This window comes from Jatropha curcas, chromosome 1 (assembly GCF_041381405.1).
Source record: "Jatropha curcas cultivar XTBG-Jc1 chromosome 1, XTBG_Jcur_1.0, whole genome shotgun sequence".
In the NCBI taxonomy this organism is placed as follows: domain Eukaryota; kingdom Viridiplantae; phylum Streptophyta; class Magnoliopsida; order Malpighiales; family Euphorbiaceae; genus Jatropha; species Jatropha curcas.
The window spans coordinates 27156556-27172960 of record NC_143151.1 but is presented as its reverse complement, the minus strand read 5'-3'; the positions used below and the strand labels follow the sequence as shown (position 1 = coordinate 27172960).

Here is a 16405-nt window from a genome sequence, read left to right as displayed (position 1 = left end):
ATATCTTAAAATACACGCACCACTTCCATTGCCACCTAGGACCGATACAATCAGGCGCCACTACTGAAAAAAAAAAAATTGTGTCATGCCCCTTCAACCTTTCTAGTTTTAGAAAACAAACACATTCATTGGCATAAAAATAATGAGCATTTCTTGCCCTTCACGCCTACCAAAGCATTATAGCAAATAAAGTGTAGCATTGACAATCACCAACATCCCTCTTTTTAGTTTTTAGATTAACCTCAAACCATTCTTGAAAAAAAAGAGAATACAGAAGAAATACACCAACTGAAAGATAAAGTGCGCTCGATCCGACTTCTAGTCCGTGGGCTTAGTTCCACTGTACACGCTTCACCAGTTGTGCGGTTAAAATAAAATTGACTGAGAAATTATAAAAGAGAGTTTCATCGCTTGAAAGATAAATAGAATTTTGATTGCTTCTATTGAAATAAAAGCTTGTAATTATAGGAAATGTAAATGAACTGTTCTTAGGAAAAATAAAGACAATACTTTGAAAATTAAATTGATTGACTTGTTGGAGAGTTTTATTTTATTGTTGAATTCGTTGTAGAATTTGATTGTCCTTTTATTGGGGTTCCCTTGCTCTTTTATAAGCTTCACAGGTGATTACCAAAAGGATCCATTGACACACGTTCACATTAGTTTCTTTGGTATCCCACCTTCCTGTACGTGCTCAACTGCAGATTACGTCTTCTTTATCTCCTCTTTTTAATTAATTAATTAATCAATCAATATTTTAATTAATTAATTAATTACATAAATCAATAATTAGACCCAATTAATTACGAATCTAATAACCCAAAATGAAAATATAAAGCCTGAATCTAGAAAATCACAAAATGGGTTCAACGCAAGGATAATAGCACTAGCTTTCAATCATGTGAAGGGTTTCTTTGGACATGAAAAATAATCTCCATACACCATAAATTCTCTTTTCACATTGATCCGAATGAGAAGAATACTACATCGCATAATAATAAAATAATTAAAAAACTTCTAATTAATGAAATAGGTGATGGAGATAGCACAAGTCAATTGATTTTGTATAAAATGAATTTCATAACTCATTCACCTATAAGCCGATTTAAAAAAAAAAAAAAAAGAATCCTTTAAACCTATATTGCTCTTCAAAGTAATAGATTAATTTTTACAATACCAAGTGGAAATTTTTTTTATATATTTTTAGTTTAATTCTGTTTTATTTGAGTAGGTTAAAGAATCAAATTGCTAATTTTGTTTTTAAATTTTATAATTCAAATTAAACTATTATTTTTTTTCAAAATTACAGTTTTATATCAATTTGATTCGATTCACACAGTTTGAACTAGGGGTGAGCAAAATTATCAACCAAACCGAATAGAAAATGAAACCGATTGATTTTGGTTCGATTCGGTCTATGCCCAAGAGGTTCGGTTGTCGGTTCGTTCAGTTTGAACCAAATTTATTGATCAGTTCAATTTGGTTACACAAATATTCGGCGATTGGACGTAGAACCGAACCGAAATGATGAAAACCGATAAAATAGACTGAACCAACTAGTTCAATTGGCTCGATTCATATACTAACTTCGATCCGATTCAATTTATATTTTGTGGCCGACTGTTTGGTTGGCCCTAGTCTCAACAATTTTTAGCTGTGTATGAATACCCCTGCAGAGATGATGAATTTCAAAAAATAAAGTAAAACGTGTCCTAGATGTGCCTACTTTCTCTCTCTCGTCCTTCTTCTAGTTCCCTTTTTTCTCTCATATTTAAAGGCCACAAAGGCACAAACACAGAACGAAAGCCAAGAACCAGAGAAAGCAGCGAAGGGAGACGAACCCAAAGCCAACCCTTCTTCACTTTACCTCGTGCATGATTCACGAGACAGACAGAAGAAACTAAAAAGGAAAATCACAAGAAAAACAAGAAATTGATATAAAAAAGAGCAGAGATATTAATGGAGAAGACAGAAAAGGTAAAGAAAAGTGGAGGAGGAAATGGACAGGTTCTAGATGGTTCAGGTATAATGGAGTTGGTTGAGAACGAGGAGGTGTTTAGCAATTACGTTGATCATAAGTTCCAAGAACTGGATAAGGATAGAGATGGAGAACTATCCGTAAAGGAACTTGAACCTGCTGTTGCTGATATCGGTGCTGCCCTTGGCTTGCCTGCTCAAGGTTCCTCTCCTGATTCTGATTTTATCTATTCTGAGGTTAGTTAATTACTAATTTCCATATTTAAATCCAAAACCTTCTTCAATTTCATTCCTTTATTTTTATGAATTTCCCTTCATTTTTTGGTGGGTTTTGACATTGCTAAATTTGTCCTTGTTATCCAAAATTTAAGCTTTAATCTCAAATTAATAAAATGAGATTATAAGAATATCTATTTCTGCAATATCTTTGATTTAAGGCTCTGTTTTTTAGAAATGTAAATTAGAGAAATGCTAATTAACCTTTTTTAATTAGTTGTAATCAAACAATTGTGCAAACTTCAATGAATTCAATATCGTCACGAACATATATATTATGTTAAATAATTTCTTTGACCCATTGGCAAAATATTTTGAATATTTCAGTGACAAAATGTTGTCCATGATGAGCTATTGAGTGATGTATGAGAGTCAGAAGAAAACAAATTAAGTGCCATTTTGATTCTATATGCTTTTGTTCATATTTTATTATTCTTTTTACGTCAATACGGGAAAAATTATTATTAACTTTTACAATTTAAAGGTCGAGAGATTAACACCTACTTCTTCTCTTAGAAAAAGAAAAAAAAAAACAGAATTTGCCTTAAGTTTGCTTTCGCAAATATTTAGTAACTCTAGTGTTACCAACTACTAATTAATAATTACAAAGTGGAGTAAGCTTATACTTGACCTAATCTTGAACCTAATCTTGGTTGGCATATGTGGTTCCTTATTATTTAATCTAGACATGTGATCTCAGTTGACCTATTACACACTTGTCTGCTTTCTTTTATCACACTTGTCTTCTTGGGTCCGTTGAGCGGAAAAAAAAAAAAAAAGTAAAACATTTCCAATTCTAGCGAGCTCCGGAATCATCATTTCTTATTATTCAACTCTGGGTCGGTCTTATCTTATTGAACTCAAACTCTTCAGTTGGATTTTTCCTTTCTGGCTTGACTTTTCCCTTTCTTTGCCTTTCTTTTTATCATCACTTCTAGGAGAATCTATATAGTGATGAATGTTGTGGAAAATGGAAAGTGTGCATTTTTAAGTCTTTATATATATATATATATGTGTGTGTGTGTGTGTGTGTGTGTGTGTGTATTTTGAGATAATGATTGCTACCCAGTAGATGTAATGGGGATATATATGACATGGAAGGCTTTCTGCTAGCCAATGAGCTTGAAGGAATTTTTGAATAACTAATATTATTAGTTAATAAAAAATTCTATCAATTTGTCCCCAAAACTATTTAAAATTTTAATGTATGTCTGTGTATTATATCATCAATTATGAGTTTTAGTGTCAATTTTGGCTCTCTTGTTTGTTGATTGCAATTGGAAAAGTATTTGGTCCTACATGGATATATTATTTGGATAAGTCTCATGCCATCTCTATTTTTCTGAGAAAAATAAATTAACCAAATCCTGACTTGAGTCATATATATTTATTTTCAACTTGGCTAATATTTGAATCAGGTATTCCTTTTTTCTTTTTTTTTTTTTTTTCTTTTGATTTTTAACAATTCAATTAATCTGTGGGTAGACTCATAAAAGGGGAAGCGTTCTTTTTTGAAGTGTTGAAAATGACTCTATACCTAAAGTTTGAATTCGAGATCTTTGATTTAAGGAGAAATGATCGTTGTCATCACATCTCACCCTTCGAGATGAATCAGGTCTTCCTTTTGTGTCACATCATATCCATGTAAAATTAACATGTATAGACATTAACTAATATTTTAAATTTGGGATAAAATGGCTAAAATTGAAAAAATGAAGTCATAGGAGTCGCTATTGAGAGGACTTTTCCTGAATATTTGGTACGGCCTGAAGACAAAATTTTATATTTTTTAAAGTGATTTTCTTAATAATCCCAAATTTAGCCTCTAAAATAGTGTGTAACCTTTATTAGACACTGAAAGACAAATTAAAGTGTTATCTTTCTAGGCATTTTTCTACATGTTTCTATTCCTTTCTAAGAACCAAAAGAGAAAGGAAAGGTTAGAAGTTAAGGTACCGTGTCTGAATTTAGTAGACTCTACCAACTTCGACATTTGTCGGTTTAAAATCAAGGATTTTTCTATAATGACGTGAGGTAATGTCACGTCACATAATTATAAAATAATATTTTTTTTTTTCCGTTTGGTTTTATTTGTTGTTATTATTTTGGATATTCTAAAATATTTGTAAGGTTTTAAAATTAATTTATACATGTAATAATTATATTTTCCATGATAACCGTTTATATCATTCATTAAATGAAAGATTTCTCTTAATATTTTCAATGAGTTACGGATAAAAAAACACAAAATAATTTTTACCGACTAAATTCTTAATATACGTGTTTTGTCAAACCATACAAACAAATTAGGATGAATCCATGCAAACAAATTGGGATGAAGGGAGTAGTTTTTTTTATTAACATTATGTAAATATTTTGTTTTTTTATAAAGTTGGAGAATTAAAAAATAAATAACTCTGGTTGCAAATATTTTGTAATGCTTCTTAGAAATTTGTAAAAAGTGGTTTTTTTTTTTTTTTAAAGTAGTTGAATTACAAAATAATAGCTTCCATTGTCAATATTTTGTAGTATTTCCTTAATAATTTGTAAAAAATAACTGCTTTTCGTAGAATGGCCAGATTACAAAATAATAGCCTTGGTTGTCAATATTTTGTAATACCTCCTAATAATTTGTAAAAAATGATTGATTTTTTTGGAGAATGCCTGGGTTACGAAATAATAGCTCCCATTGCCAACATTTTTTAATAGTTTTCAGATATTTTATAAAAGATGGAATTGAATTTTTAAATTCTTCCGTGTTCCTTTTCCTGTTCTGGCTTTTAGTCAACTGTAATTGCAAGCTTATGAACTTTTAGAGCCCATAAGAAGAACTCAACTACACTTGTGTATGAGAATTATTAAGTGGGATAAAAGCTTACCTTTTTAATTCATAAACTGTGGGCTTCATAAGTTTCACATAGTTGGAATTACTTCAGTACATCCTCTCTCATGTTCATGTGGGACTCATATTTCATATTTTTAGATGAATTTCGCATGAATTTATGTACTGAGTGCACTACTCTCGTACATGGGAGGAGCAGCCATGAAACTTGGAACTGAATTAGTCACACATCTCTATGTGTGAGTGAGTTAATATGCCATTATGGCTGTGTAGGTTCTTAATGAATTCACCCATGGCAAGCAAGAGAAAGTGACCAAGACTGAGTTTAAAGAGGTTTTATCAGATATTTTAATAGGCATGGCTGCTGGTTTAAAGAGAGACCCAATAGTGATTCTCCGAATGGATGGAGAAGACCTTTCTGTGTTCATCAATGGACCAGCTTATGAACCAGAAATGATATCCATATTTTCACAGTTAGAATTACCTGATGGAATATCTCTCCAAGATTTCATTGTTAAGGCTTTGGAAAAGCTTACAGTTGACCAAGGGATGCCTCCATCTTCAGATTCTTGGGTAATTATGATTCTTGAATAATATTTATTTGTTTTTTCGGTTAGCTAAAATTTTCTTGATTTCAGTTGATTTAATTTTCTTTTCCAGGTACTAAGCAACATTGTTGAACCAGCCTTGCAATCTTGCACTGGCCAAGATTATGATGATAAACTTATTTCTCAAGAAACATTCTTGATAGAATTCAAGAAAGTAGCAGAACGTGTAGCTCAGCGTCTTAAAGAACAGCCTGTTATTGTTGCCCATAGTGAAAACATATTTGATGGAAGTGGGATTAAGAGACTATTAAGCAACAAGTTTGAATTAGACAAGGTTTGCTTTTCTACAATCTATTTGGCATTGTTGATTGGACAAATGTTGAAATAAGTATTTTATTGAAAATGTCAGTTAAAAAAAAAAAAAATAACAGTTGCAATAATTTATACTGCTGAGCACTTAATATGGGCTTCTTATAATCATTCTTCAATGCAGACTCTGAACACAGCTATGGAAAATGTGCCGAAAGATCGCAATGGGAAGATTGCTAAAGAGTATTTAAGTGTGGCACTGGATTTAGTGGCTCCATCAGCTGGTCTACCTCCAATTGGTTCTGTTGATGAGGTACTGTAAATTAATGTTTCGAAGTAGTTCTCTAGTTCATACCATTTTCATTTAAGCTGTTGGTTGTCCTTGTCATGATCAAGGTTAGTGATGGGGCTGAAAGTGATATATTAAATATTACAGATAGACAAGGTTGTAGGTGAAGCATTAAAGATGATGAATGCTGATGATGGGAAACTGGTTAAAGAAGATGAGATCAAGAAGATATTGACCGAAATCCTTGGAATTGTAATGTTGCAATTAGAGGGCAATCCCATCTCTGTTTCTTCAAATTCTGTTGTGCATGAGCCTCTTGCCTCCTCCTCTACACTTCTGCAGCCTGCTTCCTAGTTATATATATATATATATATATATATACAGACACATAAGAAAAAAGGGGAATAATTATTTGTTAATTAGGATAATTAAGGTGAAAAGGTATATGCATGGTTGTGTTATCTGCAATTAATCCTTGTCAATGATAATCTTCTTCTACTTTTATGTTATTTCTTTTATGCTAATGTACTAATTTTATGGCTCATGCAATGGTAATTAATTAATCAAAACTTTCTTAATTTTTGTTGTTGCATTGAGAAATTTGAAATAAGATGTCGGATTTGGATGATATGTAGGCTTTTTTATTATTATTAATGAAAATTACTTGCCTAGGCTATGGATTGAACCAATAACAGTAAGGATTCTTTAAAAAGCTTTTGACTTTATTTTTTCAATGTATAATCAGAAATATCATCATTTTAAAAAGAAATTTTATTCTCATTGTTTTGGTCTATGAGTGGCGCTCTAGATCCGATGTGGGTAAAATTTTTCTTTTTTTATTAATTAGAATTTTTTCTAAATGGTTGGGTTTTGATGTTGGCTTATCCCGAAATATTTATAAAAATCAATTCACTCAATGGGTTAAATAATATTTTTAAATGCATTAGGTGTAGAAAGTTTTTTTTATCCTAAATAAAAAGTTAAAAAATAAGTAGTCCTAATAAATTAGAAGAAAATTCTATTTTGTAACTTCAACTTTAGTTCTTTGGTCAATTGAATTGGTAATGACGTTTATATATCATTCGTTGGGTAGGGTTGTGTTATATGTAAATATTTTTAGGGATAATTACTAATATATCTAGTATCTAAAATTTTTTATTTTAATTTATTAATGTTTTTTTTTTGAACCCATAAAATATTAGAGTCAAATATTTATTTGGGATAAACGGGTGAATATGGAGAGAGAGAGAGAGAGAGGCAAATTGGTTTTTCAGGTAAAATGGAATTTCCCTTAAACAAATCACGTGATTTGCACATGATCACTAAACAAGTCAGCATTTCTATGTTGTGTATTTTGATTGGTTGTGTGAGGCCACGTCATCCTAATTAAATTTCTAGTTTTAGATATCCAATTGGAAAATTCTATAGAATTCAGGCATTTAAAATGTAAACATTTTTTGTATCTTTATTTTTGTTGGAAACCTTTCCTCATTTCATAAGCTTGGGCCTTTGGAGAATTAATAAATTAATTATTCTCTCCTTACTTCAATCAAAACTATTTAATTTTTTTTAAAAATCTTTTATAAAAAATTTCTTGGAGGACTCATAAAAAATATCTATCTATCTGTACCATACATAAAAGTGGGAATGACGGGGAGAAAATAATAGTATTGATGATATTATTCTTGTAAATTTAAAATATCCTAAAATAACCTTACTTTTAACCAATTAAGAAATTTTAACCTAAAAATATATATAATATTTTTATAATTCGATTGAATGTTTTTTTTTAATTTTTTAATAGATAAATAAATATAGATAATTAAGCATTTCAAAAAATTTTAAATGTTTACTATTATTATCTTATTGTGTCTAATTATATTATATTTTATTATATTATTATATAAATTATTATTAATTTTTAATAATTTATAATTTAGCTTTAATATTATTATTTTCAATAATATATGTAAATATGAGACATTTAAAAATTTTTATATTTTTTTGATTTATTTTAAATAAATATATCTAGATAATTCAAGATTTTGATTTAAAAACTTTAATTACAAATTACACTCTAATTTGATTTGCCAAAAATAAGATAAAAAATTATTATTATTATTAAACATCTCGAATTTAATTATTTATATTGATATCTTACTTAATTTAAATCATATTGTTATTAAAGAATATAATTTTATTAATAATTTTTTTAAATGCATTCATGATTTTGATTGGCTAAAAGAATAAAAATTTATTATTCTTTATAAATACTTAATTTGATTTATTAGATTGGTTTCTTATTCTACTGTTAAAGTATATTTATTTACTATAAGAGATTATAGTAAAAGGTATTATTATAAAATGTATAATAGAAGCTATATGATAATTTTTATAAATCAACTTGATTTTTCCTTAAGAAAAATGAAAGTAACTATCGAATGATAAAAACTATATGAATCAGTATGCTCAATAATACATTTCATATTTAAATTATTATTTTAAAGAGATAAATAAATATATCATTTTTTCAATGAGATATTACAGTGTAAGACATATAACAAAAAAAAAAAAAACTATTTATTGTATAGATAAAGTGTAATATAATTTAACTACTCAATCTAAATAAGAATTTATACTTTAACATTGTATAAATAAAAATTTAAACGAGTATAAAGAATGAGCATATAACAAGCATAGTCAATTTGCAATACACGTGATAAAAAACACTAGTACTATATATAAATGTGGGAATGAGAGGAAATAATGAGATTTCTGATATCACCCTTAATAAAATTGGTAATATCCTAAAATAGACTTAGTCACAGCCAATTCTAAAATTCCATTTATACCAACGAGTGTTTAGATGAGTGGTTCAACACTCTTTTCTCTTAAATGAGGTCGAGGGTTCGATCCTCATAAATGGAGGAAATATTCACTGGGAACATCGGCCAATGCGGTGCGAGGAAGATTTAGTTCTAACTTAGTAGCTCGAGATACTTGTGGTTAAAACAAAAAAAAAAGACATTACATTTTTATTATTTGATTGCATATAATTTCTAAAAATTATTTTTTAAATAAATATATATGATAATAAAAAAGAAAAAAGTATACTTTTCCTTTTCTGTATGGTTGTTAGAAAAATTGATGGTTTACTTGGCGAGAATATAATGTTTCTTTTATGTAATATTTTTGGTATTAATTAATTAACTTTTTATTTATTTATTTTAAATTTACAACTTAGAAAAATAGAGAAACAAAATTAGATCCAACATTACTTTGCAATTTTCATTTATTGATTTGGCTATAATCCCTTTTTTGTCTATCAACATTAAATTTCATAAAATTGCAACATTTTTAACTAAAAAATGGATTGATTTTTGAAATTTAAATTGATAATTTTTTCAATATAATTTGTTACTTGTTATATGTTGATTTGGGGTTGAGAGTAGAATGTTAGAAATTGAGTGATGACTATATTTTCTTTTTGGGCACTTATAAAAGGATGAATAATTTGCATTTATAAATTAGGAACTGAAGGATTATGTTTAATGATTGAGTTGAATTTTATTTTGAGACCACTATATTATAAAAAAAATAGAATTAAGTACATAAAAAGTAACATTACAAGTAACTTGTATGACATAGTCCAATACAAATTAAGCAATTGTGTTTATTTTAATCTAAACAAAATTTATGCTTTAATATTATATAGATAAAAGAATATAAATATATAATGAGCATAGTCAACGTGTAAAGCACGTCATAAAAAAGACTAGTTCATTCATAAAAGTCTGATTATCAAATAATCACAACACAATATAAATTGAATCCCACTAATGATAGAAATTGCTTGTTGGAAAGTAACAATTAATAAGTAGAATTGGACCAATGTTAGTTGGAATAGAGTGTACAATACTTTTTTCTTTTTCGTCAAAGGTTTTTGGTTCGAGATTTGGGTATGGAAAATATTATGGTCAGAATTGTCACCTATGTAAGCCCTATAGTACTCGGATCAGACATAAACCTTTAATTATGCATTTTATCCTTCATTTCCCAGACAGGGGAAGAGGGATCAACGAATTCTAATTATCTGATGTGAGAAGAGATGTAACTTTTATTTTCATTAATCTTGTATTACCCATTTTTCCAATATTTATAGTTGAATCCATGTAGAGGACACCTAAGCTAACTACTTATATAGCTAAGCAATTTAAGTAATCAACTCTAATACAAATCATCAATGACAAGGCAATTATTCACGTTTGAAATACATTCATATATCTCCAATTATAATGGAGTCCCAACACTAAACTCATAATATCCATTTACACATATCTCTTGAAGAATCATAAATCCTTACCTCTTAGACTAAATTCTTAAGCATTTGAATTGAAACTTCAAATTATACCTAAATTAGCTTCTTTCTTATTCTATACACTAAAAAAGTTAGCACAGTAAACAAAATTCTTCACTATATCAGAAACCCATTTATTAGAATTTCTCAATTTTCCTATTATCATAATTAATTAACCAACTTCCCCCTTTCAATTTAAATTGAAAATCACCGTTAAGAAGTAGAAAAAGCAATCACCTTGAAAAAACAAGAACTGCCGAACCAAGAATCTCTGCCAGAGATGCCCTCCAAACCTGAACAAGTTATAGCATTTTGTGGTTTTAGACTGAAAACTAAAAATGAAAGGGTAATAGAAAATGATTCTGACCCCTTTTGTATAGATACTTCTGAACCCAAAAAAAAAAAAAAAAAAAAAGGATTGCAACTTAAAAAATAAATTTCCAATCTAATGATACTTTGAAAAGATTTGCAAGAATAATATGCAATGTATTCAAACCGCCGTAGAAATAGCAGTTTCATTGACAAATAAGTTCACAACTAATGCTAGTTTAAGGCATGTAGGGACCTTGAAGCCGCAAGTGGACCTAACGAGTTCAGGTGTTATGGCTTCAAACTGAATAATATTTTACAAATTTTTTTTTTTTTAATTTGCTGGGCAATTTCTTTGTACTGATATCGAAATGTTTTACACTATCATTGACCCGAATAATCCAGTTTCGCACTAGACAAGTCTATAAAGAAGACAAAACGTTATCTCCCAGTGTTTAAGGAGAATACATATTCAGAAATCAAATTCGAGATCTCTAATTAAGAAAAAAGGGATCCATGTCATTCCATTTTACCATCAAGTTAGTGCAATTTTTTTTAATATATTGTGTTGTGTTATAAAACCTGCAAGACTCAATACAATTTTTTTTTTTTAATATTGCCACAATGCCATAAATTAAGGCATTTGAAACTGTCAGTTTGATTAGCAGTTTCAGTGCAATATGGCACTGCAATGGCGTTGCTCCTTGCTACACTGAAATCCCCAGTTAGATTGGTGGTTTTACTTGTATTAAAAAATGACTTCTTCAGCGTACATGTTCTCGTAATTAGATTTGTAATTACATTTTAAAAGGGCATTATTTTGCTATTTAATTCCTTATTTGATATAAATGAATATAAAGTATAAAATTCATTTCTAAATAATAAAATTTGGTTTAGTATTATTAAGTTGGTAAATTTTTAGTTTTGAAAGCTTATTTGATATAAATAAATTTCATAAAATTTTATATAGTTTTGAAAGCTTATTTGATATAAATAAATTTAATAAAATTTTATATAAGTCATTTACATAAATCATTTGGATTTTTTTTTTTTTGGTAGAAAGGAATTTTATTTTTTTTAATTCAATGGAATTAATTATTTTAAATTTTAGAATTAATAGAATTTGCAAATAAACTCTAAATTTAAGAGAAGTACAAACTATTAAATCCAATTAATTTTAAAGTTAGTTCAAGAGGTGAGGCTTTTCACCACACTTATAATTTGATCACCAACCCCTTCTACAACCGATGTGGGATAACCCAACAATCTTCCCCTCACACATCGGGCCATGGGTCGGAGGAGCAACAACCCGTACTCTCCCGGAAACTGGGCTGAGATTGCTGTAACCTGGGCTCTGATATCAAAGATAGGTGATTTTGGGCCTTCTCAACCCCAAAAGCTAGCTCAAGAGGCGAGGCTTTCCCTCACACTTATAATTTGATCACCAGTCCCTTCCACAACCGATGTGGGATAACCCATCGGCTTCTTCATCACGCCTTTTAGTTGCTATGGCTAAGAAAAAATAAAACGATTTTTTCAGATAAAATTGGAGATGCTTTGTCGGTCCTTGATATTATTAAGTTGAGCAACTTTGAAATTATCAAATCTAAGAATAGAAAATTGTGTGCCAATTTCTTGGATTGGACTTCATTTCCCCGTTCTTGTTTGTGATAGTTTGAATGGTTCAAACGGGAATAAGCATCCTAATTCTGATCTGGTTGCCTGGTTGCACATTTGCCAAGGTCTTTTTGTTGTTGATCAAAAAAATTTTCAAGATAACATGTTTAGATAGTTGATCTAAACATAAAAATTCATTTATAAAGATAATGTTGAATATATAAATTTATCCAGTTTTTTTAATATGTGGTATATTCAATTTTTATTTTGATCCTTTAAATAATATAACTTATAAAATTAAATACAATAACTTACGAAATTATATCAACTAAACACATATTAAATAATTGAAAAAAGTGAAAATATTGTTCCAAAATTTATATTAATGACACATCAAATCAATATTTTATAAATAAAATTGAAAAACTCTAAAAGCTATTGTTTTTAATGCGAAAATATATGCAATATTTATCAAAATTGGTAATTTTAAGAACACAATAGGTCTCCCTTAAAATTGAGAATGCGCAAAATCAAATTAACAAAAAATTAGGAGTGAATTTATATAATTGGCCCAAATATTATAAATTCTAATAATTGATTCCAAAGATGAGGATTATTTATTACAATAATATCTACTTATCTCTGTTTCTACCAACAACATGTGAAAAATACAATAATGATGGATCCTCACAAGGTTCGGATAAGAAGGATAATTGCTGAAAATATAAATCAAATTTATACGTTAAGCCAATATAAAAATGTATCCTTGGAGATAATGATGATCTAATGATAAGGATGAGGACAACAATAAATACATAGATTCACATTTTGTATATTATATATATATAAAAAAAAAAAACGTATACTTCGATTCATTAAATATTTTAACTAATAAGTGGTATGTAAAAATGGCTTAGGTCATCAATTTAATTTTTTGTTGATTGTAAAAATGGCTTAGGTCATCAATTTAATTTTTTGTTGATTGTAAAAATGGACACGGGTCTAAATTCTTCGTGCAAGTATTAATAAAAACATTCTAAAAGGTTTTTAAAAAAATACTTTAACTAATAAACCGCATCTTTTGAACACTTTAATTTAAAATTTTTTCTATAAATTTATACCTTATAAAATTAGCTCAATCAAATATTTATTAGATAATTGAAAAATATAAAAATTATTATTTCAAAAGTTATACTAACTGTATATCAAACTAATATTTTGCATTAAAAATAAAAATATTAAAAAATTATTATTATTAACGTGAAGATGTGTATAATATAACAAATAATTCATAACTTTATGAATACGGTAGATCTCCACGAAGTTTAAACTACCACAATTTTTTTTAAGTAGAAATGTGAACTAATGTTTTTGTCCAACACCAAAACTTATTATCGAAAATATCATTATTTTCATTTCCATAACATTAATATCATCACCCTCATATAATTCTAAAGTTAGTTTTACAAACTCTACTCTACAAAATCATACTAACCTTTAATGAAAAAAACTCTTCAAAGCCCAATATCTTTCTCAAAGTAGTGTAATTTTGCTTCCTCCCTTGCTTGCTTTCCGATAAACCTGACCTGCAAAATTGTATAAATAAGTTCAAAAAAGCATATTCAATTCCATCTCCTTCTTGTTTTATACTTTACATTCTACTCACCAAAATAATAATAATAATAATAATAATAATAATAAGTTTTGGCACTTGCATTGGTGAAGAGGCAATTGGCTGAACTCTAGAACAACCTAAAGTGACAATTGAAACCTAAATGAATTTTAAATTGGGTATAATCCACCTTCATTCTTGTTTTCATTAAAACCAAAAAGCACCATTTCTTGATCAGCAAAAACATTAAGATTGAAACTACTGTACGAATTGAATTGTCATTTTAAGTACATAAACAATATCATAATTCTCATTGGTCATCGTCCTATAAATCTTACATTAATTATTATTTTATTTGGCATCCTCACAACTCCAAATAAATTTCATATCATTTATTTATTTTATTATAGTTGGGATAATATTTTTCTTCTTTAAAAAGAGAATCATTTTTAAGACAATGATTTTTTTTTTTTAAATCATTCCCTTTTGTAAAAAATTTATATTTTTCGTTTTGGTTCATAGGTAAGGCTGTAGATCGGATCTAGACAAGTCATGCTCTTAAAACAAATGATTTAATTTTTTTTTGTTAATAGAAATATATTTCTCATTAACTCCAATTCCTTTGGAAATTATAATTATAAATATTAACCAATGAAGAGTTAGTTAAAATTTATTAACTTCATTATACTATACCCAATAAATCCTTTCTTAATTCTCATCTACACTTTCCATTTCTTGTCTTGGTAAGGTAAAGGAAAAGGCATGGTAAAAAATACAAGCCAAAAATGGACCGACCCAGAAAACCCAATGCCCATCCCACAAAGAACCTCCATGCAACAAAGCTGGTCCTAAACATCTAGCAGGGTTCAACCCAACTCCACCATAACCAGCCCTTCCAGTTACACTAATTGACACAAAAACTGCAAGTCCCATTGAAGCTGCCAATATAACACACACCATAACTAACCCTAATTCCTTAAACCTTCTTGTATCAAATCCTACCGTTACACCCACAAATAATACCACAAAAGTGCAACAAAATTCCAACACCAGAGCAGTTGTTTGTGCTATCCCTTTCCCATTTCCATCGATTATGCAGCCACCTAAATAGTACTTTTCTGCTATTCTGTGGTCCATTACACTCTTTATTAACATATATGCCATTACAGAGCCTATACATTGTGCTAATATATAGAACAAGGCTCGGACAAGAGTTGTGAGTCCTTTTAGGGCTGCGATGAAGGTGAAGATCGGGCTCATGTGACCTCCTGATAAGGGGATTGTTGTTAAGAGGAGGAAGAAGGCAATTATGAAAATGGTAAATGGGATTAGAAGTTTGGGGTCTGCCTCGTGTGAGTCCAAGCATGAAATTATGGAAATTGTTAATGTGAAGAGAAGACAAGCTGTTGCTACTAGCTCAGTTAGTGCTGCCCTCCACATCTGGAAATAATTAACATAATATAATATAAGTACATAAACACCAGAATTTTGGTTTTTTTTTTTTATTTAAATGATTTCAATTCCAGTTTCTTAAAAACAAGAACTGAACTATATGAGTCGGGCAGCCATTTATGTATGTATAAACAAGCAATAATTGGAAGAAGTTTGAAGCTCATATATCATTACCTCTTGTGAAAACAATTCATGGGCACCAATGCGAAAAAGAAACCCTGTCTTTGTGGTTCTTATAGTCTCTTTGAAGCTATTCATTGCTTCGAAATTTACATGTGATATGGAGAATTGTTGATTATTATCTTCTTGGGCGCTGGCCAATTCCATGGCCTTTAACAAATTCTATTATTGCAAGAAAATTGAAGAAATAAAGAGCACACAATCAAGATATAAAATCTGAACAGAAGATTAGGATTATAAACATTTGAGGATTGCTTCCAAGAAGAAAAGTCCATAGGTTTGGGAAATTAGTAGTAAAGAAATTTAGTGTCAATTGTAGAAATTAATGCAATGTGAAGTATATTCATATGCTAAAAGCACATATTCTCTCTAGTTATTGACTAAACAAAATTATCTTACAGCTAATAAGATTGAAGGCACTCTAGACAAAATTTAAATTTACACAAAATCATAAATAAGTCAAGACCCATCTGGAGCTACTGCTTGTCCACATTTGTAGTATTTATTAGGTGGTCATTATCTTCTCTCCAAAAAATTAACTTGTAGCATTCACTGTATGGACGCCTGGACCTAACCCTATCCAAAATTAACTGTCAGGCTTTTAATTCTCAGGCACTGTTAAACAACAACTTTTTCA

General features: G+C 29.0%; 2 protein-coding genes across 2 annotated transcripts; one reads left to right on the top strand and one right to left on the bottom strand.

Annotated features, from left to right (window-relative positions):
- Nucleotides 1-1711: 1711 nt before the first annotated feature.
- LOC105643794 (Calcium-binding EF-hand family protein) lies at nt 1712-6819 on the top strand. The gene is made up of 5 exons (XM_012229006.4): nt 1712-2214; nt 5369-5668; nt 5756-5977; nt 6137-6265; nt 6389-6819. Exons 1-5 carry the CDS (start codon nt 1960-1962, stop codon nt 6593-6595), a joined length of 1113 nt encoding a protein of 370 aa, XP_012084396.1. The 5' UTR covers nt 1712-1959; the 3' UTR covers nt 6596-6819.
- Nucleotides 6820-14844: 8025 nt separating this feature from the next.
- On the bottom strand, nt 14845-15915 carry LOC105643848 (putative aquaporin PIP2-6). The gene is made up of 2 exons (XM_012229072.4): nt 15763-15915; nt 14845-15576 (listed from the first exon to the last, which is right to left on the bottom strand). The coding sequence occupies exons 1-2, from the start codon at nt 15913-15915 to the stop codon at nt 14845-14847; spliced, it is 885 nt and encodes a 294-aa protein (XP_012084462.4).
- Between the last annotated feature and the right edge of the window lie 490 nt (nt 15916-16405).

What these genes read in the sequence shown, in the direction of transcription:
- LOC105643794 (XM_012229006.4), top strand. Translation starts at nt 1,960, where the DNA reads ATGGAGAAGACAGAAAAGGTAAAGAAAAGTGGAGGAGGAAATGGACAG. An exon ending in CTGATTTTATCTATTCTGAG is followed by an intron (nt 2,215 to 5,368) that starts GTTAGTTAATTA and finishes ATGGCTGTGTAG; the next exon opens with GTTCTTAATGAATTCACCCA. An exon ending in CTCCATCTTCAGATTCTTGG is followed by an intron (nt 5,669 to 5,755) that starts GTAATTATGATT and finishes TTTCTTTTCCAG; the next exon opens with GTACTAAGCAACATTGTTGA.
- LOC105643848 (XM_012229072.4), bottom strand. Translation starts at nt 15,915, where the DNA reads ATGGAATTGGCCAGCGCCCAAGAAGATAATAATCAACAATTCTCCATA. An exon ending in ATGAATTGTTTTCACAAGAG is followed by an intron (nt 15,577 to 15,762) that starts GTAATGATATAT and finishes AATTATTTCCAG; the next exon opens with ATGTGGAGGGCAGCACTAAC.